The sequence below is a fragment of the Pogona vitticeps genome, chromosome 2 (assembly GCF_051106095.1).
Source record: "Pogona vitticeps strain Pit_001003342236 chromosome 2, PviZW2.1, whole genome shotgun sequence".
NCBI lineage: Eukaryota > Metazoa > Chordata > Lepidosauria > Squamata > Agamidae > Pogona > Pogona vitticeps.
In genome coordinates, this window is record NC_135784.1 from 130780347 (window position 1) to 130806737 (window position 26391).

Sequence of the window (26391 nt, forward strand, 5' to 3'; positions counted from 1 at the left end):
AGTATTATTGCAGACTAGGCATTATTCAGCTCGGTTAGAATATGACTCAGAGAAAAATATATTCCAAGATAATGCTGTCTTTCTGACAAACCTTTTTCCTTCCTATTCACATGTAAATGAAAGTTCTACTTTGTTGGTGACTGAAGGTAAGAACAATTTTACTTTAATTTCAGCATGCTTCTGTTGTACAGCTAGATGCTAATTATTGTTATACTGTACAAAACTGTATAGTACTGTATATAGTTAGATGCTAATTATTGTTATTGTGCAAAACGTAGTGTGTATCATCTAGACTCTTCACTTCCAAGACTTCACCCCAAAGGGCAAGTATGAACAAGAGCAGAGTTAACAAAGCCTGTTCAGTAGCTTTACAAGGAAAAAGGTCCCATGTTCAGTCCTTGGATATCTACATTAAACGGGAATCTCATAAATCAAGGAAAGGCAGAGCTGCTGCCGGAATAGGTAATGCTAATCGTAACCAGACCAATGGTTTGGCTCAGTTTAACATACCTTCACATATGTGTTCCAGCCCTTATATTCCCTTCTAAAATTCAATTTTAAATCACTCTAGACTTCATGACAAATGTCCTGTGGGGCACTTAACGATTTTTAGATTTTGTAATGTTTATTTTTTAATAATCTCATAAATCAAGGAAAGGCAGAGCTGCTGCTGGGGCACTTAACACTAAGTAAAATTTCTAAATAAGGTGTTTCCACTCTGAAACTCCTGAAATGAAAGACCACCTTCAAAATAACACATGGGTTACATGAGCATGATTTCATCTTGTCTGATAGAAGGGGTAGTCTATGGAGACTGTTTATATAAGAATTATCAACTGAAAACTTTTTCCTTTTCAGTCCGCATCAAGAACTATAAAGTGACATGTACTGTGCCATGTTTGCCTTCTAGTCTTCATTCTATAATCTGTTTCAGGGTGGTCAGATTTTAGGTATATGGGAACAACACTATGGATTCTAATCCACTTTCTACAACCCATCATCAGCGTAACCCAAACCAGTGTAAAAGTTATGTATAAATAAAAAAGCTGAAAGATGTTTACATGTTTTTTTTATCTTGGCAGTCTCCGTGTTATTGAAGGAAATTATACCTAATGCTTTTCTAACTCCTCCAGGCAATCGTAATTATGGCTTCAGATGCTGAAATGTCTGTATTTGGAGTGGCAGCTCCCTTTCTCCGGAAACCAGAGAAGGAGAGAATTGAGGCCCAGAATCGTCCATTTGATGCTAAAGCGGCCTGCTTTGTGGTGGATGACAAAGAAATGTATATTAAAGGCATGATCCAGACTAGAGAGCCTGGCAAAATCACAGTCAAAGTTTCAGATGACCGTGTAAGTAGGAATCTAATTTGTCTACTTCACTGAATTATTCCTGTTCACTTCCTTAACTCACCAATGTAGTTCCAGCTGCAGTGATTTTCAGAAATTAAAGATTCCCCCACCCCATTCCTAAACTCCCAACCGTTTTGCCATGATGAAAAAAATCCCATGGGAACCTGAGGAGCAAGAGGGAATCAGAACTGTTTTATTTCTAAAAAAGTAATCACTGCAGCTGACAATATCATCAGCCTTACATGATGTGCTGCATAAACAGGATTTCAGCCATATGTACTTTTTTGATAACTTCAAAGGAAGAAGAGACCCTTGTTTAACTATCTTATAACAATTCACTTTTATATTTAAATATGCAAGGTTGGAAGTTTGAGCATACATGGGTGGATATGTAAACATGAAGGATCCTTCCCTTAACAGAAAGATTCAGAAAAGGTTCCTGATGGAGGAAGGTGCTGATGGAAATGATTCCTCTTCCTCCCTACAGTCCCTTTGAACCAGCCGCTGGAGGGTCCTTGGACCTCGAACAGCGAAGCTGGCCTTGCCTTCCATCTGGGATATCGCGAGATGGGTCTCACGTGATACCTAGGTTGGAGAGGAAAGCCAGGGTATTTAAAGGGCTTTCCCCTCTAAAATGCCCTCTTCTTTTCGGGCACCCACCCGCCCTCCCTATTTCTAGTGTGAGTTATTCTGGTTGCCATTACGGGGCCGGATAGAAATTTTGGCCTTCATCCTGATTGGCCTGTGGGTGGGGGAGTTTTTGCCTATCCCACACTAGAAGAGGGTTGTGGCAAGTCGGTGGAATTAGCTTCAGTCACACTGGTGGGTAGTGCGGAAAAAACAGGCATTTACGGTGGGTCCCGCTGTAATTTCAAGTAAGCCAACAGGACATCCTACCGCCTGGCACTGCGGATTGTGCAATGACAGTGCCTGTGGCGGGAAGATGTGCTGGGCCACTTCCAGACTAACAACCCTCAAATAAAGGGGGATCAAGGTCTGGGGGTGTTTGTTAGCGGCCGCCCAGGTTCCTGCTATCCTTAAGGTCACTGGAGCCTGGGGCCGGGGACTCGCCCTTTCATTGATCTAGGAGTATTTAGATACTCACGTCATTTAACTGTTTCCGCACTACGGCAGGCCCCTCCTTCTGAATGAAATATTTGGAATATGAATGTATATTAATAAAGTGTGGCCCGTATTTTAACCCATATCAGTGTCTCGCGTTTTATTCCGGGGTTGGGAGGGCAATCCCTGCATGCTCCCTCCCACACTGAGCTGCTTTTCATGGAGAATAGAAGACTATGGGAGGACTCTTTTAGAATTACCTCTCTGCTTCCTCTAGTAGGAACTCTGGATCCAGGAACTCTGGATCCAAGCCATTGGAAACTGTGCATATATTTAACAGAAAACTCTGTTGGATTTTTATTAAGTTTTGAACACCCATCCTCCTCCTGTTTTGTCATAAATGTTTTATGGTTTTCATATTCCATTTTTCCTTACATGTAAGACTTCATAGGGACTTGTGATTACTGGAGTTTTGCTTATGATGGAAGAATAGGGCAAAGTGACGAGTTTCACTAATTCTTCCTTTCTTCTCCTGACCTACATCCTTCCTATATGTCTCCAATGGATTTCACATCCTTTGACACACAAGTGATATCCATCCGTTAGTGATGGGGCAAATGTAAATGTAACCCATTATGTTTCTATACTTCTTACCCTGCCAGACTGTGACAGTTAAGGAAGACGAAGTATTTCCCATGAATCCTCCCAAATTTGATAAAATTGAAGACATGGCCATGATGACCCATCTCCATGAACCTGCTGTCTTGTATAACCTCAAAGAGCGTTATGCATCTTGGATGATCTATGTAAGTTGAATCAGAAATTGAAATTTAGTTATGATTTTTTCAATATAGCACCCACATATTATAATATGAAAATTGTCTCTTTTTTTCCTATAGACGTACTCAGGTCTCTTCTGTGTTACTGTCAACCCTTACAAGTGGCTGCCAGTATATAACCCAGAAGTAGTGTCTGGCTACAGGGGCAAGAAACGCCAGGAGGCCCCTCCTCATATCTTCTCTATCTCTGACAATGCGTATCAGTTTATGTTAACTGGTGAGTAAACAGAAATCAGTATCTGACTAGAATACAACAATTTTAAATGGATAGATCACATATATAATGATCTAGAATTCCCATTCACTGTTTTCTTGATGTCTGCACCTTCTGAGTTTGAACAACACAACCATATGTTGTGAGACCTCTAAAACAGAACGAAGGTCAAGTAGTCTGAAAGACTTGGGAGGCGTAATGTGATAGAGAGGCAGATACTGATTGTCTGAAGCTCTAACAGCAGGATGCTGAGACACTCTAAAACAGGAAACGAGGGAGCTATCCATGTCCTTGTATATGCAGACTGCTTCTTCATAATCCCACTGGGAATCCTGCCAGTAGGCAAAGCAAGGTAGCTGCCTTGCTTTGGTTACAAGCGTTGGGAGAGTTCCAGACACTGAGGAGCAGGAAGAGACAGCAGAGTGTTAGAAGAGACAGGTGTGTGCTGTGAAGATAGTCTGTTGTCCCCTGGTATGGTGAAATATGATGCCCTATTGTCAGTGTCGAAGTGACATTCAACTGTCAGCTCAATCAGCTTCTGCACCTCGAATTGGGGTTGGGCACCATCTTGCCTCAAATAAACAAATATTTTGGCCTACGCAGGCTCATAACAGAAGTCTTTAAAAATGCTAGGTTTGCCCAGCCACTTTTGATACCCTAATAGCTGTTGCTAGTCATTTTAGACTGTACTGAGCTCAACAGACCAATAGTTTGACACAAAAGAGGACAACTTTTTAAGCACAATTTAGCCAAAATATAGAACTAATTGCTGTTTCTTTTTTAGACCGTGAAAATCAGTCAGTCCTGATCACGTGAGTATATTTTCAATATAACTATGCATGATGGTCATTAATTACTGAAGAAGATGGGTGCAACTTTGACCATTCTGCCTTGTGGGAGAGGCAGTATTGACTTGCAACGGACTGTACCCTTCTGACAATATTGCTCTCACTTTCCCTGACACACTCAAAACCTTTCACCATGTTGCAATGCACATCCAAGAGTAGACTAACAAAATTTTGTTTAGGCTTTTCAGTTTTACCATATCTTCACTGACAAGTTTCCTGTTTGCAGTATCTCAATGGATATTAATTATTTCTTAAAGAGCTGCTCTTAAATACCCCATCATGTCAGTTTTTGTTTCAGCAGGGTGGAAAGTTTAAAAGAACCTTGTGGCGCAGTAGTTAAACTGCAGTACTGCAGCCAAAACTCTGCTCATATCCCAGGTTCAATCGCAGGTAACCAGCTCAAGGTTCATTCAGCTTTCCATGCTGCCGAAGGTGGTAAATTAAGTACCGAGTTTGTTGGGGAGGCAATATGTAGCCTGCATAATTAACTTGCAAACCACCCAGAGAGTGCTTTAAGCACTACAGGGTGGTACATACGCAGCACACTTTGCTTTTTGCTTTTAATATATGTTTTATCACATAAAGAAAAAACAAAAGGAAAACTGTAGCGATAACACCTCCATCATGAAAAAAGGACATGAAATTGCAGGACAATTGGAAAAGAAGGCCTTTCTCTTGCTCTTGCTTTTCACTGTCAAGCTTATGGCAGTGCTGTTTCCTTCAACAGCAAATAACAAAACTGGCAGAGCTGCAGGTAGAAAGTTTGTAACTGCCAGCACACTGATTTTTTTGCAGAGAATTACTGACCTCAGAGTAAACATTTACTGAACAGTCTTAGCCGTGGGAATGGGCACTGCTCAATGTTCCCTGTAATTTCCTCTAGCAACTGGAGGAAAATGGGTGGCAACGCTAGCTTGGCTGCATAGGATTGATGCAGTGCTGTGTGAAGCTTAGAGGAAATGCTGCACTGCTACATAAATTATATTACACTGTCAGTCTTAGCCATAGTATATTAATTTGTACAGTATAGTGAATTTTTCACTAATATATTTATGTGCAAATCCGTTCACAGACTGAACAATGTTAATTCATAATTATTAGTCATAATTCTCTTATATTACCAGCCCTTTAAATGTGCATAAGACATATGGATAGGTGAGTTAATAATATTCATTCCTAATAATATCAGCATCATAACCACAGTCACCAGTTCAGCAGTCCGTATTAAGAGACCTAGCAATCAAATTCTTCACCTACATCAAAATGGCAGCAGAAGTAGAAATAGTAAAGCAAAATACCCCTGATCTTTGTGGCAATCTCCTTCCGTTGCATCTCTAGGCATATAAAGAGAGACAAACTATACAAATTTTCTCTGTGGGCAGATGTCCTTGCTGAAGAAACAGAAGGATGAATATTCCTGGAGTGGTGTTATATGAGACCATTACTAATTCCACATTCAGCTTATTGTAAATACTGTACATATATATCAGTGCCTGTACAGCTGTAATGAACTGTGAAGCAGCTATATAATTGTTGTATATTTTTATAATTTACTTTGTACCTCTTGTTTCAACAGTGGAGAATCTGGTGCAGGAAAGACTGTGAACACCAAGCGTGTCATCCAGTATTTTGCAACAATTGCAGTTGCTGGGGAAAAGAAGAAGGAAACACAGCCTGGCAAAATGGAGGTACATGACACCAGTCTTTCAAAGGCTCTCTTTTTGAAACATGGTGGTGGTTCTGTGAAATTGAAGAGGTATGGGGAGAAGAATTAGCTGAGTGCAGACTGAAGTTACTCCTAGGTAACATTTATCTGACTTGTACTTCTTACATTCCTTCTTCTGAGAAGGGATGCCATTTTAAAATTTTATCCAGTTTAACAGAAAGCCGAAGGCTGCCATGATCTCTTGCGCTTTCCCTTGCATACAAACATGCTCAATAAGTCGTTTCTCATGTTATAATTAGGGAACCCTGGAAGATCAAATTATCCAGGCCAATCCCCTTCTGGAAGCCTTTGGCAATGCCAAGACTGTGAGAAATGACAACTCCTCACGTTTTGTAAGTTCTTGTGAAAGTAATGCATGTTATAAATTTGGTATGTACATACTTCAGTCAAATTCACATGAAAAGACCTTGTACTATGGATTATTTTTCCAATTCATTAGGGTAAATTTATCAGAATTCATTTTGGGACCACAGGAAAACTGGCTTCAGCAGACATTGAAACCTGTGAGTAGTAGCCACATCTCTGCATGACATACTAAGCACAACAATGAATTACCGTTTTTATTTTTCTTATTTGTGTCTATTTCTAAATTCTCTCAGATCTTCTGGAAAAATCCAGAGTAACGTTTCAACTTTCAGCTGAAAGGAGCTATCATATATTTTACCAGATAATGTCAAATAAGAAGCCAGAGTTAATAGGTAAGTGGAAGCTCTATAATTTATATATATATTATGTAACATTGTATGTTACATTTCAGGTTATCCCGGCTTTGATGTGAACAAGAAATAAGACTGACCATTATTATTCTGTACCTATAGACTTGCTGCTTATTTCTACCAATCCCTATGATTTCCCATTTGTGAGTCAGGGAGAGCTCACAGTGGCCAGTATAGATGATTCAGAGGAGCTACTAGCAACTGATGTGAGTACCTCTGCCTAATACAGATATTTCCAAATGTCAATGTAATTATACACTGTAGTCACATTTGGTTCTCAGTTAATGACAGGGAACCAGATATCTTTCCTCAAATCAGCATTTTCAGTGCAGTGTTATTGCAATTGCTCAACAGTCAAATCACCGTGAATGTAAAACCATGTCCTTCAGCAGAACCAACATCAGGTGATTTCCTCTCATGCTGCAGCCCTTCTCCAATGCTATCAAAAGTTGTTCCATAAATCTGGGAAACAGTCTGGGCTAGACTGGGTGTGTGTGTGAAGAGGGCTGCAGCGGTGTAGGGCAGTCTTAGCACTAAGTGCTAGCAGACATCCACCAGCATGCTATTAGATTTAAACCCAAGTTTATCACTGGAAAAATATGAATCACTCAACAGACATTGAGTACCATGTGGAACGTTGTTCTGTGAGAGATTCATACTCCCTGTTGGTTCTTTCCATTGTGAGAAGGCCACCTGCACATTCACAATGTGCATAGCTTTTCAGAAAAACTGAGAACCTATAAAGAAGCAAATTGATATTATACATCAAAGAATTCCAAACTTATTGAAAAGATCAGTGTTTCACAGCAGTAATTTATTATGTAACTTAAGAAATCTCTGAAGATATGTGATGTAAATGAGTATTGATGTCAACTTTGCATTGCCTTGACATATAAAGTGCTTGGGAACAGGAAAAATATAACTAAAAATATGGTGAAGTGAATGCCTCAGGATAATTTGGAGAAGGTTGTATATCCTCAGCTGCAAGTGCTGGGATGCTGGAAGAGGTGCATTGGAGTTTTTCCAAGGCAATGTCCACTGCTGGTTTTGCTCCTACTGTAATTCACTGTCAACTTGAAAATGGATCCAGATGAAGCTTCAGGTATAGCACATTTGGTGGCCGCAGTCAATTGTCCCAACTGTGCTGAGAATAATCAATGAATGGAAATGGGGCTTTGCAACATATAATCTGTCCTGTTCCAGAAGCACAGAAGACTGATACAAAGACTGGATGTAAAGACCCTATATGAAGCTCATTGAAGTTGCAGATGTCAGCCTTGACAGCTCCACTGGAGGTCATCCTATAGTGATAGGGAAAACTGGTGCTGGATTTTGTTGAATCCAGACAGTTACTTCTCCCTTCAAACCAATATTATCTGTTTATATTCACTTTTGCTCAAAAGCTGGATTTTTTTTTTAAGTAACATGTAAGTATCAGTCAATGCCTTCTAAAAGGCAACACACCAGTCATTTTAATAGTGATGTGTCAGTAAAATGTTACTGTTTTAATTTTTAATTTTTTAAAAAAGGCTTTAAAATATAAAAGGTTGCCAAAATTTCAACAACATAACGTGCAAAATAACGTTTCTGTTGGACAAGGAAATGTAGCTTGTTGCATTGTTACACAGAAGTTATGTATTTATTTATTAAATTTATACTCCGCCCATATAGACACGAGTCTACTCTGGGCGGCTAACTAATGGAATATCAGTGAAGGTAATATCACTTCTAAGCACTCATGTTGTGGATCCCTTCACAAGCAGGGGAAATACAGTGCTTTTGCATCATCATCATCGTGGGAAAGCATTCTTCTATGGCAAAGTCCCTCAATCCGTTGGTGATCACGGAACAACTTTTACAACAAACAGCAAGTTTTTAAAGAAGGGTCAGGTTCAAGCCAATATCCCTTCTGGGTTTCTCTGTCCTTTCCACAGAGTGCAATTGACATCTTAGGTTTCACCGCAGAGGAAAAGGTCGGAATTTACAAGCTGACGGGGGCTGTCATGCATTATGGGAACTTGAAATTCAAGCAGAAGCAGCGGGAGGAGCAGGCGGAGCCAGATGGCACGGAAGGTAAGCATTATAGGATGGACTCTCCGCATGTTTCTCTTCTAAAAAGGATGAATGGATTGTTGTTAACAGCATTCCCTGATGGTTGGATTAATCATTATATATTAAACACTATCTCGCAATATTCTCTCCCTGTCCCCCCCCCCCCACATTCCACTTTATTTAGGAAGAGTAAGAAACAGAATTCATGATAAGATTATGGGGATAAGACTAGTTTTCTGTAGATTTATTTTTATACCCAAATAACAGCTTCGTATTTAATTCCAATGGTCTCCCTCCATTAATACTCCTCCTGGAAGACAAAAGAGGCAGCAAACAGGGCAAAGCAGCTGTGGGACAACATACAAACATGTAGAATAAGCACATGAAACGATACAAGCTATATGCCTTCATTGATACAGTCAATCTAAAGGTTGGAGGTTTCAAATGAAATTCATCCACACTTTTTGAATGTTGTTAATGACAAGATAAATGTAAACAAGTCCAAAGGGTTTTGTTGTGACTGCACTTAAACTGCTTCTGGTTGTTTTGTTTCTTCAATGCCTAGTGGCTGACAAAGCAGCCTATCTGATGGGCCTGAACGCTGCAGATTTGTTGAAAGGCTTGTGTTATCCCAGGGTGAAAGTTGGAAATGAATATGTGACGAAGGGACAAAATGTTCAGCAGGTAACATCAGCCCCCAAACTTTTTCATTTATAGAGTTGTCTGCACATTGTTGTGTTCATGTTAAAGATGAACAGTTACAAAGTACTATATCGCACTGGCCACATGACCACAGAAACTGTCTACAGATAAACGCTGGCTCTATGGCTTGGAGATGGGGATGAGCACCGCCTCCTAGAGTCGGACACGACTGGACATTTGTCAAGGGGAAACTTTACCTTTACCTTTTTATAATAAGTAACAATACATTCATAATGGCAGCAGCAGATTCTAGTAGAACTTCAGTAACGCGGGGAAAAAACCCTTCTCCACCAGAATAAGACCGTCTAAGGTTTCTTAACTAAACCCTGGAAAGTAAAAGAGTGTAGTCCTGTCTATGTCAGACAACCTAACCAAACAAAACAAAACTGGCACTGAGAGCAGGGTCTAGTACATGATGTATAGCTCAGAGAACACTCACATAAGAGGCATTTTATGAGCTGCCTTAGATCTAAGCTACTTTTAATTCTAAAGATAAAAATCGGCATTTTATATTACATGTGGAAATTAAGTGCAGGCCAGTCCAGTTCTTTTTGAGATAATTCTTCCTGTCACTTTTTTTTGGGATAGGTCTATAATTCTGTGGGTGCACTTGCAAAATCTGTCTATGAAAAGATGTTCCTCTGGATGGTAACACGCATCAACCAGCAGCTGGATACCAGGCAGCCTAGACAGCATTTCATAGGAGTGCTAGATATTGCTGGCTTTGAGATCTTTGATGTAAGTTAGATTTGCTTTTATCCTATCCATGAAAACCTATGCAAGATTTCCATGGTGATTAAAACTGACTCTGAAATTCTATTTCCTTTGTAAAGTACAACAGCTTAGAGCAGCTGTGCATCAACTTCACTAATGAAAAACTGCAACAGTTTTTTAATCACCACATGTTTGTGCTGGAGCAAGAGGAGTACAAGAAAGAAGGCATTGATTGGGAGTTCATCGATTTTGGAATGGATCTGGCCGCCTGCATTGAACTTATTGAGAAGGTGAGAAGTGTTTTCCTAAAAGTTTCCTTGTAGCAATTCCTGATCTAATTCTTAGCCTTTTCCTGGTATTATGTTGTAAGGCAACGTAATCCTAGAACAGGTGATACCTGTTCTAGGAAAAGAAAAAAAAAGAGCTTTCAATGATACTTCATCTTCCTCAGACTGTGCACCAAGTTCTTGTGGGTAGCTCCAAAAGTATGTGTTAATATTAAGGTCCCAAAAGTTTCATGGCTGCTCTTTGGGGGGCTGAGGTAGTTTGTTAAATGAAGATAACTGTAGTCTGCAGTCTGCAAGATGCTTGGGGGGGAAGGATGTGGTTTCAGTTCCTTCTTCAGCCAGTGTTTGAAATTTATGACCCATCTCTCTAAACCAAAGGCGGCCAGCACTCAGCCCCCATTCCTTTCCCATCCTTCCGCCTTCATTTGAAACTCAGGGCTTCTCTTTGGCTGTGGAAAACAAGCAGGATAACAGAAGCATAACAAGCCTCCATTAGAGTTGGGTTTCAAAATTTAGTTAAGCCACCAGGAACAGCCAATTTCAACCAAATCAAAGCCAGATCAATAGTTTTATATGGTGCATGCTTTTCTCAGCAAACAGTACTGCTTTTCTGGTTTCGAGAGTCCATTTTTTTTCTGAATGTAATCCTGGTATTTGAGCATTTCAACCTGTTATAACTACAGTGTAATAATTAAATGTTAAGTTCTTCAAAGAGTAGTTTTCCTTTACTGGACAGGTGTTTTTTTTTTCTATAAAGAGCAAAGAGCATGGAATCTTGATTGAGATCATGAAATAAGAACTGCAGTGTCAAAACACAGTTTGAAGCTGATGAAAGAAGAGAAGTGAAACAATTTGTGGGCGTAAAAGTAATTGACACTGAACTGGTGGGACTGAAGAATCTGATGAAGGCTATGAAGGCTTGCAGTACAGAAGTGAAAGAAGGGGGAAAACCACATGCACCTGTAAAACGTCTACTTGTGTGTGGCTTGATGTCTAGCTAAGGAATTCACTGGAAAGAAAGATAATATAATAATGACTCAAGCCAGTTGTTAGCAGGTCAGGGCAAAATAAAGAGAATCAGGAAAACTATCTGAGCCCTGAATATTCTCTGAATTGAACAGATGAACTAGTGAATTACTTATCTCTTGGAATGCCAAGGGACAGCTCATTAGAATAGATAAAAATATTATTTTGGTTTAATAAAACCAAATTATCACATGCTTCTAGGCAACTTACAACCATCTGTGTCATTGTACAAGTAACATGATTGTGTTAGGTTGATTAGGTTGAGCAACTGCTGCAGGAATCTGAAACCAAAAGCTAACTCTTCCACCATGGATGCACCCTCCTCTTGATTACTGCTAAAGAACAAAAATAACTCTACAACAAAATTGACAGGAGAAAGAAATGAAGAGAATGTATTGTACCCAATTTATTTTCAGGAGCGAAAAGCAGCTACTCTAGCAATAGCTTCCACTGATAAGCCCACCACATTGTTGCATCATCACTGAAAGTATTAATAAGATCTCTCTCCTTCCCCCCCCCCCCGGTTTTGTTGTTCTTTCCAGCCCATGGGCATTTTCTCCATCCTGGAAGAAGAGTGCATGTTCCCCAAGGCAACAGACCAATCTTTCAAGAACAAGCTCTATGATCAACATCTTGGCAAAAGCAACAACTTTCAGAAACCCAAGCCTGTCAAAGGCAAGGCTGAGGCTCACTTCTCCCTGGTGCATTATGCGGGCACTGTGGACTACAACATCACTGGCTGGCTGGACAAAAACAAGGACCCACTCAATGAAAGTGTTGTAGCACTGTACCAAAAATCAGCATTGAAACTGCTGTCATTCCTTTATTCCAACTATTCGGGCTCAGAAACAAGTAAGCATCATTTTGTAAAATTAGAGACCTGTAACATTATTCTTTTTTTTTTTTTTTTTTTTTTTTGCCTGTTATTCCTTCTTTATCCACTATTCTGAACGGGAATCAAAAGTGAGTCTTCTGAGTCCTTATTCCTGTGTAGGATGATAATGTTTTGGATCCTTCTACATTGAGCACTGTTCTGTTATTCCTACTTGGTACAACTGATCCCTGGAAGCTAAATAGAACTTAGTGCAGACTGATAGATTGCTCATTTGATCTACAGATGTGGAGAACAGATAAGGTTAGCAAACGTTAAGGAGAAGTGCAAGGTTTATGCAGGATAAGAGAAATCTTGGCTATTGTTCCTTCTTGGGATGCTACTTTTTGCAATTCTGCTCTTTAAAAGCAGCGTCTTTTGAGGAAATTTGTAAGCTGCTTCCTTTCAAATATGGTGTGAAACTCAGAAAAAGAAGCAAGCTTTCTTGAATTTGTATTTACACTGGAATTTTTCAAAACAGTTCACATAGAAAGTTCACTAATTCAGAGAGAGCCATATTTATGTTTTGTTACAATTGGTGGGAAATAACTCAGTTATGATGAACTAGTTCCACCAATTTCATTGTGATTTGTGCTCATCTAGATAGAGCATTCTCCCCTCCCCCCCAATATGTACCCAATGGTGCACAGAAAATGTCTGTTTTCTCCCTGCCCAAAGGACACAAGGTTTAAATTGGCACTGATAATATCAAAGAGTGAAAACCCTGGTTTTCCACATTTTTAAAGATCACCCTTTTTGAAAGGTGGTTGTAAACTGAAGTGGATTAGCAGTGTGTCTCTGCTGCAGAGCTCAGATAGGTAAGCTTTAAATTATGGTGCTAACCTTTAAAAAAAAGAAACTAGCACTGAAGATAATTTTTAAAGAGTTTCCTCAACATTTTTGAAACAATTGTTTTCAAAAACAAGTGTTTTCTAGACTAGCAATGAATCTCTGCTGCAGAACTCAGACTGGACATTTTAAACATTGGTGCTAACTTACTTTTTTTAAAGATCATTTAAAAATATTTCTTCAGGCTTTTTGAAACATTTTTGAATAACTTCTTCAAAAGATCCTTATTTCTTTAAGAGAAGATAAGTGAGATTTTAGGAATGGCAAAAACTAGGGTAAGATTGGCACTGATGTGACACAAACCTGCACCATCATAAAAGATGGAGGAAAAATGCTATGTCTGGATGACCCCTTACATGTAATTCTCACACAAAACTGTGTTGCCTTTGATTGTGGACACCAACTTTAGAAAAGATAACTCACTGACTTGTCAACTCTGTTTCCTTTGATTTTAGAATGTTTCTCTCATCTGAACTGAACTTGATTTGGGGCTCTTGTCCAAAGTAAATGCTATATTGCCTACTTTCTAGCCATCACAGAGTTTGTAACACAAATTGATACCCGCTTGCATTCTATTTAATACATCAAGCTGCTAGTAGTTTTCCAGCTAAAAAAAAACACCAAAAAAGTATCTCTTATTCAACTTTCATTGGTTTGGAAGAATCTGACCTTCTTGCACCCCCTCTCTTCTCCTTTGAACTTTAATTTCTTCTTTTCAAGCTTTCAATCACGTGTTTCTACTTGTGATCTGATATTAAATAGACTAAACAGGTTAAAGCTGATTGGCTTTTGCTCTTAGCCTATCCATCTAGTTCCTACATATCAGTGGCTTCCTTTAATTAAATAAAGAATGTGGTGGCATCCATAGTACAGTATAACGTTTCATATGCCTGGTGTTATATTCCAAGGTGACAGTGGTGGCACCAAGAAAAGTGGCAAGAAAAAGGGTGGCTCCTTCCAGACAGTGTCTGCTGTGTTCAGAGTAAGTTTGCACTTATATCTCTACCCTTTTATAGGCTAGTTTGGGAGAGTCAACCTGGAACTTGAAAGCCATACACAGCCTTCTGATTAATTCCATGCAAGTGGTGGGAGCCCAGAGGGAAAGAGGGGGAAATGTAGTGGGGAAGCTATGACAAAGTGGTAGCAGAGTGGGCAGGGGAAAGGACAGAAGGATTGTCAGGGAAGTCATTTGCATGTCATCCGATGTTTGGCAAGAGCAACCTGTCACATCCCTGGCAATATTTAATTGGACAGGAAGCAAGAGGTGGAGCAATAGAGGGAAATAGCCAGAGACAAAGAACAAGTGAAAGAAAAATAAGTAGAACCTGAATGAAAGAAAATGAGGGGGAACAAAGAAGTGAGTGGGAGATAAAGAGAAGGAAGAAAACAAGATAAAAAAGCATTGGTTCCCATTAACTTTTCTCTCAAGTTCCCTTCACTGCCAGTGTTTGGCAGGTTATCTTCTATAATGGTGATTACCAACCTTGTGTCCCCAAATGTTCTTGGACTGCAACTCCCCGAAATCCTGGCCAGCTCAGCTAGTGGTGAAGGTTTCTGGGAGTTTTAGTGCAAGAACATCTGGGGACCCAAGGTTGGGAACCACTGGTCTGAAGGAGTGTGACCCTTGACAGAAACAAAACAGAACAAAACAAAAGCTGTTCTTCACCCATAGATTGACACTGGAAATACCTATATGTTGTTGAGTTTGAAGTCCTTTACTTTTTCTTTTGGTACAGGAGAATTTAAATAAACTGATGACCAATCTCAGAAGTACTCATCCTCACTTTGTGCGCTGTTTAATTCCTAATGAGACAAAGACACCTGGTGAGTTGTTATGTCGCTGACGTTTTCTGTGGAACAGGAGTGGGCAATTTTATTTTCTGTCAAAGTTTCTGAGCTAGAAGAAATTGTAGGATCACCCTGTGCAGCAGTTGCTCCATCTTTCCTTAATACCGTATATGTGTTTCCTTAATACTATATATATGAGTAGAAACATGTGCCATTCCAGAATTCAGTGCGACTGCACCTGTAAATCTGATGACTTCTCTTTTTCCTTGTCTGGATTTGAAGGTGTAATGGATCATCATCTGGTGATGCACCAACTACGGTGCAATGGGGTACTGGAAGGTATTCGGATCTGCAGGAAGGGCTTCCCCAGCAGAATTCTCTATGCTGACTTTAAACAACGGTATGCAATAGCCAAGCCCCATATTTCATGAATATTTAGACCATTTCAACAAGTGGGGACAAAAAAACTGGGTAACTGCTGAATCAGAGAAGATAGCTGACATAGCCTTATAGTGCTTTCTGAATCTGTTTGGTCCCCCAAATATTTTTGAAGAGACATTAGTGACAAAGTGACCTTAAATTTCCTGTTACAGTCTGCTTTTCTGGGTTATAGAAGTGCTACTATAAACCTCACTACCTCACTACTGAAATATGTTATGCTGTGAATGGAGCAATTTCATGTTCTAAGTAACTAGCACATTCCCTAGTATAAGATGCTACCATGCTGTTTTTTAAAAAATTACAATACCACTAATCCAAAGCAAAATACAGTCAATTGCATTGTGATGAGAAGTAACTTCTTATCTTTCAAACGTCATTTTAAAAAGTTATCCTATTATTTTGAGTGATGTTTTCTGCTTCCATATATACTTTGAAAGAAGAGTTTGGGTCACATAAGACAGATCCATGTTCTTGGGCCCACTGTGTTCTTTGTACATTTGTTCACTGTCCTGTACTGCAGGACTACTGTGGAGAAGTGACAGTCACACCAATAAATAGTTTAGCACGTGAAGCATGGAGGGGGGAATCAGTTGTCCCATACATATTGGTCACTGTTCTCTTTATTTTCCTATTAAAGCCAGTGTCATATGTAGCTGACTTGTGTTCTGCTATCTCTCTCTCTCTTTCTTTCTCTCTCCGCCTCCCTCCTCTCCCCTTCCTTCCTTTGGCCTTTCTTACTACAGTTATAAAATTCTCAATGCCTCTGCAATTCCTGAAGGCCAGTTTATTGACAGCAAGAAGGCTTCTGAGAAACTCCTTGGATCAATTGATGTTGACCATACTCAATATAAATTTGGCCACACCAAGGTAAATATCAGGTTGAAATCTGGGTAGTGTTTCCAGCAAATGAATAAAGTGTATAACAGGACAGCAGTAGAAAATAGCAGGTGGTGTTAAGACTTCAGTATTTGGGATTCCTGTTTTCCTACGTTAATCATGTTTTGAATAATCTCCTTTTAGATATTTTTACCTACAACAGTGGCCTCTGCTACCAAAGATATTGAAGCCTGCCATTACAGGAGAATGTAAACCTTTGTTCTCTGGCCTGGAGATTCAGACAGTGTTAGTATAGATGATGCTGAGGTTGAGGTACTCTAGGAGCTGCAGTCCAAAAGGCAAGCATGTCCCAACTCCAGCCACCACAAGTAAAGACTCTGTTTTTATACAAAGGTAGCATGGAGTCAGGTTTAGGAATGGGACTGCAATGATTTTGCCCCTCATCATCTCCCCAACATACTCCCTTTATTAATAAGGTATTCTTCAAAGCTGGCCTCCTGGGTTTGCTGGAAGAGATGAGAGATGAGAAATTAGTAGCTCTCATCACCCACACACAAGCCATCTGTAGAGGATACCTCATGAGACTTGAATTCCAGAAGATGAATGCAAGAAGGTAATTGGTTATTTCTTCTTTATTTCTCCATACAGCATGCCCCCCCTCTGCATATGTTAATGAAGGAAACTGCCATTACCAATAAATATGGTCCCCTGCATCTTTTAGGCTGTGGGATGTCATGGCACCTCCAGACTTCTAATCTGAATATGTGCAAAATCATACTCTGTTATTTTGTGGTCTTCAATATGGATAACTGCACGCCAACTCAGGGTTCAGTGACCTTATTCTTAACTTTCACTTATGCTCCAAATACAAATCCAGATATTTTGGAACTTTCCCCACTGCTGCTCTTTTTCATAGGGAAAATACCAAATGCAGGAGATGCATGTTCACCAAAATCATGAGTTCTGGAACATGCGAAGGTGAACTAACTTCCAGCTTAAGGTATTTTTCTTTTAATGCATTCGCAGAGAGTCTATTTACATAATTCAATACAATGTCCGTTCATTCATGAATGTGAAGCACTGGCCCTGGATGAAATTGTATTTCAAGATAAAGCCTCTGCTAAAGAGTGCTGAATCAGAAAAGGAAATGGCCAACATGAAGGAGGAGTTTGAGAAAACAAAAGAAAACCTGGTAAAGTCAGAAGCCAAACGGAAAGAACTTGAAGAAAAGATGGTGACTCTGATACAGGAAAAGAATGACCTCCAGCTTCAGGTTCAGTCTGTAAGCAATCCACGCTTCCTTACTGCATCTTTGACTTTGCTCCTTTTCTGTGTAGTCCAGAACACAAACTGTGTTTGTCTCTGATACACTGATTTATTGCATCTGGTCCTTACAAGATGCATAGCGGCTATACTGATGCCTGTGCCACTCCTCACTAATATACTCAGGCAACTAGAGCAAACTGAAGAATGCTGCAGAGCATACATTCAAACTAACATGTTATGGTGGGAGAGGGAAGGTTTTTAATACAGAGGGAGAGGGCAGAAACTCCTCTGTTCCTAATCATTTCAATCTGGTCGTTCTTTTTGTTCTTTCATTGGAGTGATTATGATTAGTTAGACCAGTGATTCTCAGTCTTTGGTCCTCCAGTTGTTTAGGATTTCAGTTTCCATGAGCCCCAGCCAGCAAAACTAATGGTCATGCATAGAGCTGGAGTCCAAAACATCTGGAGGGTCAAAGGTTATGAACTACTAAGTTAGGCTACTTAGCTAGGCCCCAGTGAAAAGAAGACTAACACATATTCAAATCTATTTGATAGTGAATAAGCAGAGGATATAAATAGATTTTTGACAGATGTTTTGATATTTTGTAGATAAACCTTGCTGTGCATTTGCACATGACATCTTCTTATCTATTCAACATGACATCTTGCTATCTGTTCCCATAGAAGATAGATCAGTGGTATATAATTCAGAATTTCATGAATTAAAAAACACACACCATGCCCAGCCTTCTTTTTTTCTTTCTATAGGAATCTGAAAACTTAGCAGATGCTGAGGAAAGGTGTGAAGGACTCATCAAAAGCAAGATTCACCTTGAAGCAAAAATAAAAGAGTTGACAGAAAGGTTGGAAGATGAGGAGGAGATGAATGCTGAGTTGACAGCAAAGAAGAGGAAACTTGAGGATGAGTGCTCAGAGCTGAAAAAAGACATTGATGACTTAGAACTTACATTGGCCAAAGTGGAGAAGGAGAAGCATGCAACCGAGAACAAGGTGAAGAGACGTCCTGATCGTAATGCCATTATGAGAACATTGTTTTTTGATTCAAAATAAATGTAAACATGTCAATCAATAGAAAAGGAAAGAAAGAAAAGGGAAACTAAGCTGTTACTTCTTCAAAATGTTTCGGTTATTTGCACATTCTTTCCAACAATGTGTTGCTGTAGCTGGAATCTGAAGTACATGTAAAGCACCCAGGAATTTAAAGCTCCCAGACTATTATTTCTAAGGTATTCACTTGCCAGCCAGAGCAAATCGCATGATATTTCAGTTTTTTACAGAGCTGAAAGGGCAAAATGGGAGAACATGTATTTTTCCTTCAACTTTCTAAAGATTAAAATGACAAACAAGTTTAAACAGTGTGGTGATAGATGAAAAAGGCATATCAGGCAAAATCCAAAGAAACAAAATGAAACAAAAAAAGAGGACAAAAACATATGGCACCATAAGACTATTATATTTTAATGTGAGCTTTTGTGGATAATGTTCACTTCTTCAGAAATATGGGGGGGGGAAGATATACGGAATGAAACACAAGAATCATAAGTAAAACATTCAAAACATGCATTGGCTTTAAGAATTTTGTGTGTGTGGTTATAACTCACATGAAGTAATTTATGGTCTATGAAAAAGGTAGTGTCTTTTAGGCTATCCTGAGTACAAACAGGATTTAATTAGTCTACTGCAATTTTAAATTAAATTTGCGATAAGAGGATGAATGTTTCTAGACTAAACTAGAATCATTACCTCATTAGCTGTGCAGAGGAGGCTTACAGTGTTTGGGAAAACATGTAGGGAGACTCAGAAACTGCCTAGCAGCCTCCTGTCTACATCAGAGTACACTGTCTTAGAATTAAAGAAGATCTCCATGGCTGAATGCCTCTGATTTTTCCTGACAACTTCTCCAGTTTTCATTCTGGAAGGCTTTCCACATGGTAGTGTGACTAGAAGTCCTAGTCAACAGAGAATGATTCTCTATTGTTCTGTCAAAGGGATGGCTGACCAAAGTCTGCTTTCTTTATAAGCAATAATGAACAGAGCAAACTCCTTGAAGTTAGACCTAGGCAGCAGACAGAAGAAACATGGGTCACTTATTCTCAGTTTTTCTGGTTGTACATTCAGTGAACAAATTTTGAGACAACTGAAAACCAAGCCAGTTGGCGTTGGTGCAAGACTTAAGTAACCTTCACTTGTATCTCACCATTTGCCAACAATCCACTGGAACATGTGTTTGGCTGTTCCCCAAAACTTTACGTCTTCTCATAGCTGGGCGCAATGCCATTTCCATTTCCATGTGTTTCAAAGCCCTGAAGGAAGAAGAAGTTGCAGTTACCAAAACAAATACAGGTTAATTTTTAAAACACACAGCCCCAAACAAAAACTACCATTATGAGTAATTTCTGCTCACAAAGGTCCATGTAGAATATTGGTCTTCCTCAACATCTAGCCACATTTCTAATACTGGAGTTCGACTTTTAAGACTTAGGGAAATAAGCATACACCCAAGTAGTCCAGCAGCTAGTTGGATTGTGCCGGGACTTCTTTCCACATTGACATGGGAAAGTTATGTTCTTTAATGGCTGATATTTTTTCCTTTTTGTTTTCATATTCCGTGAACCAAAATTCATCATTGTTTGCTTGGTATTAATATCTTATTCAGTGTGGCTTATTACATTCATAAGTAAGATATTCTATGTATTTTATTGCCTCATTTCCACACTTGTTATTTGTGAATGTGAGTTATACCTGAAGGGGATTTTAATATATCAATCTTTGTCATTAATTTCTTTTTTACTCACAAGTCAATAAGTCTGTATACCACATTTTTATTGTGTGTGGCCAGGCAATTAGTCTAATGGGAGTGATTGTTTTCATTTAGGTTAAAAATCTTACAGAAGAGATGGCAGCTTTAGATGAAAATATTTCCAAGCTTTCCAAAGAAAAGAAGACCCTCCAAGAGGCCCACCAGCAGACCTTAGATGATCTCCAAGCTGAGGAAGACAAAGTGAACAGTCTATCCAAAACAAAGTCTAAACTTGAACAGCAAGTTGATGATGTAAGAGAATTATTATTGATAAGTAGGGGTGTACAAGGACTATCTAAAGTGAATCATATGCAAATATTTGTTATATAAAGGTAAAGGTTCCCCTTGACAATTTTTGCCCAGTCGTGTTCGACTCTAGGGGGCGGTGCTCATCCCCGTTTCCAAGCCATAGAGCCAGCGTTTGTCCAAAGACAATCTTCCGTGGTCACATGGCCAGTGCGACTTAGACACGGAACGCTGTTACCTTCCCACCGAGGTGCTCCCTATTTATCTACTTGCATGCTTTCAAACCGCTAGGTTGGCGGGAGCTGGGACAAGTGACAGGTGCTCACTCCGTCGCGTGGATTCGAACTTACAGCTGAAGATCTACAGATCTTGCAGCACAGAGGCTTCTGCGATTTAACCTGCAGTGCCACCACGTCCCTATTTGTTATATAGATTGGGATAAACCTGCTCTGTGCTTGTTTAGATGTGGCCTGAACCACTGTGTTCAGGTATTGAACTTGCAAGTATTATGCTTCCAGATGGGTGAAGGAGAAAGTTGTAGATGGAACTGTGGATGGAGAAAGCAAAGGGCTATGACTTGACATAAGGGTATGTCAGGAAACTTCACTGCATAGGAAAAGGTCCTACCAACTTTCTTCCTTCTGCACCAGCACCTCCAAGGAGTTGTGCACTCTGCTCCTTGCCCCACTCCTGCCCTTCCATCAGCTATCAGTAGGTATAAAAATATATAAGAAAGTAGAGAAATGATAAGCTTGGAAGAGTCTTAATCGGCCATAGTCTTCTGTTAAATTACTCTGTTTTTGAAGCATACAGAGGTCTCTGTGACTCAGTGGACTTTCTCCACTCTGAAGTTCCTACTGCTTTACAAAGTTAAATACTATATTTCTCTTGGAACAATAATATTAGATTAGTAACTGTTGTTCAAATGTATTGTTTTAGCTTGAAGGCTCCCTGGAGCAAGAGAAGAAGCTTCGTATGGATCTTGAAAGAGCAAAGAGGAAGCTGGAGGGAGATCTGAAGATGTCTCAGGAATCCATCATGGATCTGGAGAATGACAAGGGACAGATGGATGAGAAACTGAAGAAGTAAACTGCTAACCATTTAACTTTCTGCTTTTGGGTCTTAACTTGACCCATCCTCTTAAAATGCCTGCTTTCTTTCTTTCTTTTTGATCACTAGGAAAGAGTTTGAAATCAGTCAGTTACAAGGAAAAATAGAGGATGAACAGGCTCAAAGCTCTCAGCTACAGAAAAAGATTAAGGAACTACAGGTAAATCTTAGATACATGTCGGCTTTTTTGTTTTGTTTTGTTTTGTTTTGTTTTTTGGGTTGGAAACATCTCAATTTAAGTTTATACCTGGCTTTTAAAATTGCACTCTTACTCAAATTGAACACACACATCAAAGTTGAATGTACACATACATATTTATCATGAGGATGTTGCACGAAACCTCTTTAGATGTTATAGTATATAATTCTGGAGGATCAAGAATTTGCTATGCAAATCACTACTAAAACCTATATACAAAACATATTTATAGTGGGAAAATTACCATGGAGATTATAGGCAACAAGGCAACCTTGAATGTAATGATACTGGTAAAATGGAAGAAAAAGGAGGAGAGAGATTAAAGTCTGGAAATATGAAACTGTGACAGAAGAGTACAAAAACAAGGTTTGGAATGCTATAAATCCCAGTTGTAAATTACAGGAATAGCCTTCTTAAAATCTGCAGGGGGCAGAGATGCTCTTGCATCTTCTTTTATTCCTTGGGCTATCTTTGGGAGGCTTAGCAAAAAAAAAAAAAGGAACATTATTGTGTGTTCCACAGCCATAACTAGACAGATAAATGATAACAATCATGGCTGTAGGAAGAAAGGAACTGGAGGAAGAAGCTAGCAAAGATGAAGAACAGACCTAACTGTAGATGGATTTCTGAACAAAGATTATTCAAATTTCACAGACAGATGAACTCTTTTTAGTTCAGGAGAGAGAGAATTCAAAAACAAAGGGAATACAGTAAATGCGAATTTGGAATAATGAGTTATCTCTCTGCTTGTCTTTAGACAGTTCTGAATCCAAAGTGGTAGGAGATTAAGGTTGCTGTAGGTGCCATATATAAACATTAGATGGATGTTTTTATCCTTAAGGGCTATAGACAACTGCAAGTATAACTATCATCAGCTATGGTAGCACTTCATCCATTCAGTATTTTCATCATAGGACTATAGCCTGGCTATTTCTGATTTCAATAGTGAGAGCAAACATACAGGTATTGGAAGATTCCATTCCTACTTTCTGTATACCATTGAGAATGTTTCTAACAATTAAGTGACAGATCATTAAATGCAAACTACAGTTTGCTTGCTCTGATCAATCTTAAATCCTTGCTTAGCCAGCCTTTCTGAGAAAATGTATAGTTTTACCAAAATTCGCATGACAAAAAAACATAACTTTGTCTGGATTCTGTCCACAGATATTAAAATCACATCTTCTCTGACAATTGGCATGTCTTTCAGGCTAAAGAAAGTGAACTATGTTCAGAGAACAAATTAATTTTTGCTTTGCTTGTTGATCACAATAACATATGAATTCTTTATGCTACATATAGCTATCTCAAAACTAAAATGGGTGTACTGTATTCCAAAAAAGGCTCGTATGGAAGAACTGGAGGAAGAGATTGAGGCTGAACGTGCTTCTCGAGCCAAAGCAGAGAAGCAGCGGGCTGACCTCTCCAGGGAACTGGAGGAAATCAGTGAGCGTCTGGAAGAAGCTGGTGGGGCAACAACGGCTCAGATTGAGATGAACAAGAAGCGTGAAGCTGAATTCCAGAAAATGCGCCGAGACCTTGAAGAGGCCAGTCTGCATCATGAAGCCACAATGGCTGCCCTCCGGAAGAAGCACGCAGACACTGTAGCTGAACTTGGGGAACAAATAGATAACCTTCAGCGAGTGAAACAGAAGCTGGAGAAAGAGAAGAGTGAGCTGAAGATGGAGATTGATGACCTTACTGGCAACATGGAGTCTGTCTCCAAAACTAAGGTAGACAATTGAATCTCTCCATTGTTGCTAAACGCTCTCCTCTAGTTTCTGATTAATATTCTAAATAACGTGGGTGTTTTTTTTACAAAACAAAGAGTAATCTAGAAAAGATGTGTCGAACCCTTGAAGACCAGTTCAGTGAAACCAAGACGAAAGATGAGGAGCATGTGCGCCTGATCAATGAAATGAACACTCAGAAAGCACGGCTGCACACTGAAAATGGTGAGTTTGGTCACTTTTAGACTAAAGCATGACCACTGTTCGATCTATTCATTTCAAATACTCTTATCTTGCCTTTCCATAAAAATGTTTGGGCTCCCCATGCTAAATGTGCTATCATCATTTATATCAACCCTGTCAGCAACAGTAAAGACAACATGTGAATTTGAAGAATCATATTTGAGAATTAAAATCATGGCAGGCCATGGTAATATCTGTTTTCAAAACATGTGAGACAGAAATGGAACAATGTGATTTTTTTCCCCACAAGGTGAGCTTTCTCGACAGCTAGAAGAAAAAGAATCTTTGATTTCTCAGTTAATAAGAGGTAAACAAGCCTTCACCCAGCAGACGGAGGAACTCAAGCGGCAGCTGGAGGAAGAAAATAAGGTGATTTCCCCCTCCTGTATATCTTTTCATAGAACTGAGGGATGAACAATTCAAATGGAAAGAGGCAGGAAAGCAAAGCAAAACAAAACAAAACCACCAGCAGATAGGGGCCACAGAAGAGTTAGATCTAATTTCCAGCTGACATGAACGGATGAGAATTTAAGGGCAAATTATAAATAAGAAATATAGCAACACATGAAACAAGGAAAAGTAAAACTGCTAGAGATGCTATCATTTTGACTGAAAGGGCACAGTAATGGTGAACAGGAGAAATACATTTCCCCAACATAAGATTGTATCTACAGAAGTCTTTGCGGTAACAGTGTGACTTAGGATAAAGAAAGCAATAAAATAAATATAATTTTCAGAAACCAATAACAGTATTTGGTGAAATATTCACTGGAAAAAAAAACACCTTTTGAATTGGTTTGAAAGGTACAAACCAACTGCTAAAGGGAAGGTCATTGAATAAAGCCTAAATGTCTTATATGGCATAACCACAAGACAAAAATATTGTCTAATTGAACCAACTTCTCATTGAATATGTGATTATCTTCCTAATAAAATTGTTAACCCCCAGGCAAAGAATGCCCTGGCCCATGCCTTGCAATCTGCTCGCCATGATTGTGACTTGCTCCGGGAGCAGTTTGAAGAGGAGCAGGAAGCCAAGAGCGAGCTCCAGCGCGCCCTCTCCAAGGCCAACAGTGAAGTGGCCCAGTGGAGGACCAAGTACGAGACGGATGCCATTCAACGCACAGAAGAGCTGGAAGAGGCTAAGTATGTACGAGGAAAGAAATTGGGGGAGGATATTGGAAATATTAGAAAATAATCTAACCAGTAGACATTCTGCATCATATTCTCCATTGCTGCAGTGGATGCCATCTAGTTTTTGTTTGTTTTACAGTGGAAGCTAAATTGTTCGCAAAGCCCCTCAGCTGCTTCTCTGCCCCCCTCCCAGGCCTTTCCTATTGCCCTTCTTACCTATTTTATCAGTTCTGTACCTCAAATTATTTTGAGTTAATATTATGTTGTTTTTTGTGTATGTATTTAATTTTGATTTTTTTTAGCAGTCATTATGTTCACTGTTCTTAAATTGCTATTTATTATTTTATAATGTTGTACATTGCCCAGAGTGGCCTTGGTAGCCAGATGGGCAGTATAAAAATTGAATGAATGAATGAATGAATGAATGAATGAATGAATGAATGAATGAATGAATGAATGAATGAATGTTTTCTCACACACTAAAAGGGAGAGATTCCCCTTGCACCTATTGCCCTGCCACTTCCTTATCTGTCTGTCTGCCACCTAGCCAGGATCCCTACTTTTCCCTTCCCTTCTTGTCCTCCAAAACTGTTTGTAAAAATAGCTTCCGTATGTGACATGGGTTTTGGGGGTGCTTTATTTATTTATTTTTCCATTTTTCAGGAAGAAATTGGCTCAGCGTCTTCAAGAATCAGAAGAGCAGATTGAGGCAGTAAATTCTAAATGTGCTTCGCTAGAGAAGACCAAGCAAAGACTGCAAGGAGAAGTCGATGACCTCATGATTGATGTGGAGAGGTCCAATGCAGCCTGTGCAGCCCTGGACAAAAGGCAGAGGAACTTTGATAAGGTCTCATTTTCTTATTGGGTAATGGGTGGATTAGTGACATTTCCAGGAGCCATCTTTTATTATTGCCGTGAATCCAGCGCAACGTCTTTCATGGCAGCAGCTCAGTTCTCGCTTGACATTTATTTGTCATCACATGACCTCATATAATGTCCTTTTGGAAAGCAACATTAGATCCTTTAGTATGTAACCAAGTAAGTAACGCTAAGACAGATAAATAAAACATGCCCACCAGTGTTACATGAGATAGGGACTATGTCCAGAAATGGATAACCTCCATTAGGAGGTGGATTAATCTTTAGATACTACAGGATAATAATGAACAACTCCCTACACTTGATAGAAACCACCATCCTTATGAAGTTAGGTCCAGTGTGCAACCACTTCCAAATAGTTCAAAATCAAAGCTTTCTGTTTACTTGTTTGTTCCTTCCCATCAATACTATATATTGAGGGCCATGTTGTTATACATGAAAAC

The 26391-nt window shown here is 39.4% G+C and overlaps 1 protein-coding gene across 1 annotated transcript in view; it reads left to right on the top strand.

Annotated features, from left to right (window-relative positions):
* Nucleotides 1–26391, top strand: part of LOC110075081 (myosin heavy chain, skeletal muscle, adult) — a 44797-nt gene that overhangs the window by 6353 nt on the left and 12053 nt on the right. Inside the window, exons 2-31 of the mRNA XM_078385941.1 lie at nt 124–146; nt 1134–1349; nt 3074–3217; nt 3311–3467; nt 4249–4276; nt 5889–6000; nt 6278–6370; nt 6478–6541; nt 6638–6736; nt 6857–6960; nt 8689–8827; nt 9372–9490; nt 10097–10246; nt 10342–10512; nt 12078–12387; nt 14164–14237; nt 14992–15079; nt 15326–15443; nt 16228–16351; nt 16798–16934; nt 17348–17603; nt 18355–18597; nt 20483–20659; nt 21593–21738; nt 21833–21923; nt 23306–23695; nt 23791–23917; nt 24186–24304; nt 24885–25081; nt 25733–25916. Coding sequence (XP_078242067.1) covers nt 1146–1349; nt 3074–3217; nt 3311–3467; nt 4249–4276; nt 5889–6000; nt 6278–6370; nt 6478–6541; nt 6638–6736; nt 6857–6960; nt 8689–8827; nt 9372–9490; nt 10097–10246; nt 10342–10512; nt 12078–12387; nt 14164–14237; nt 14992–15079; nt 15326–15443; nt 16228–16351; nt 16798–16934; nt 17348–17603; nt 18355–18597; nt 20483–20659; nt 21593–21738; nt 21833–21923; nt 23306–23695; nt 23791–23917; nt 24186–24304; nt 24885–25081; nt 25733–25916 — 4365 coding nt within the window. The 5' untranslated portion in view covers nt 124–146; nt 1134–1145. The remainder of the gene's footprint in view (nt 1–123; nt 147–1133; nt 1350–3073; nt 3218–3310; nt 3468–4248; nt 4277–5888; nt 6001–6277; nt 6371–6477; nt 6542–6637; nt 6737–6856; nt 6961–8688; nt 8828–9371; nt 9491–10096; nt 10247–10341; nt 10513–12077; nt 12388–14163; nt 14238–14991; nt 15080–15325; nt 15444–16227; nt 16352–16797; nt 16935–17347; nt 17604–18354; nt 18598–20482; nt 20660–21592; nt 21739–21832; nt 21924–23305; nt 23696–23790; nt 23918–24185; nt 24305–24884; nt 25082–25732; nt 25917–26391) is intronic.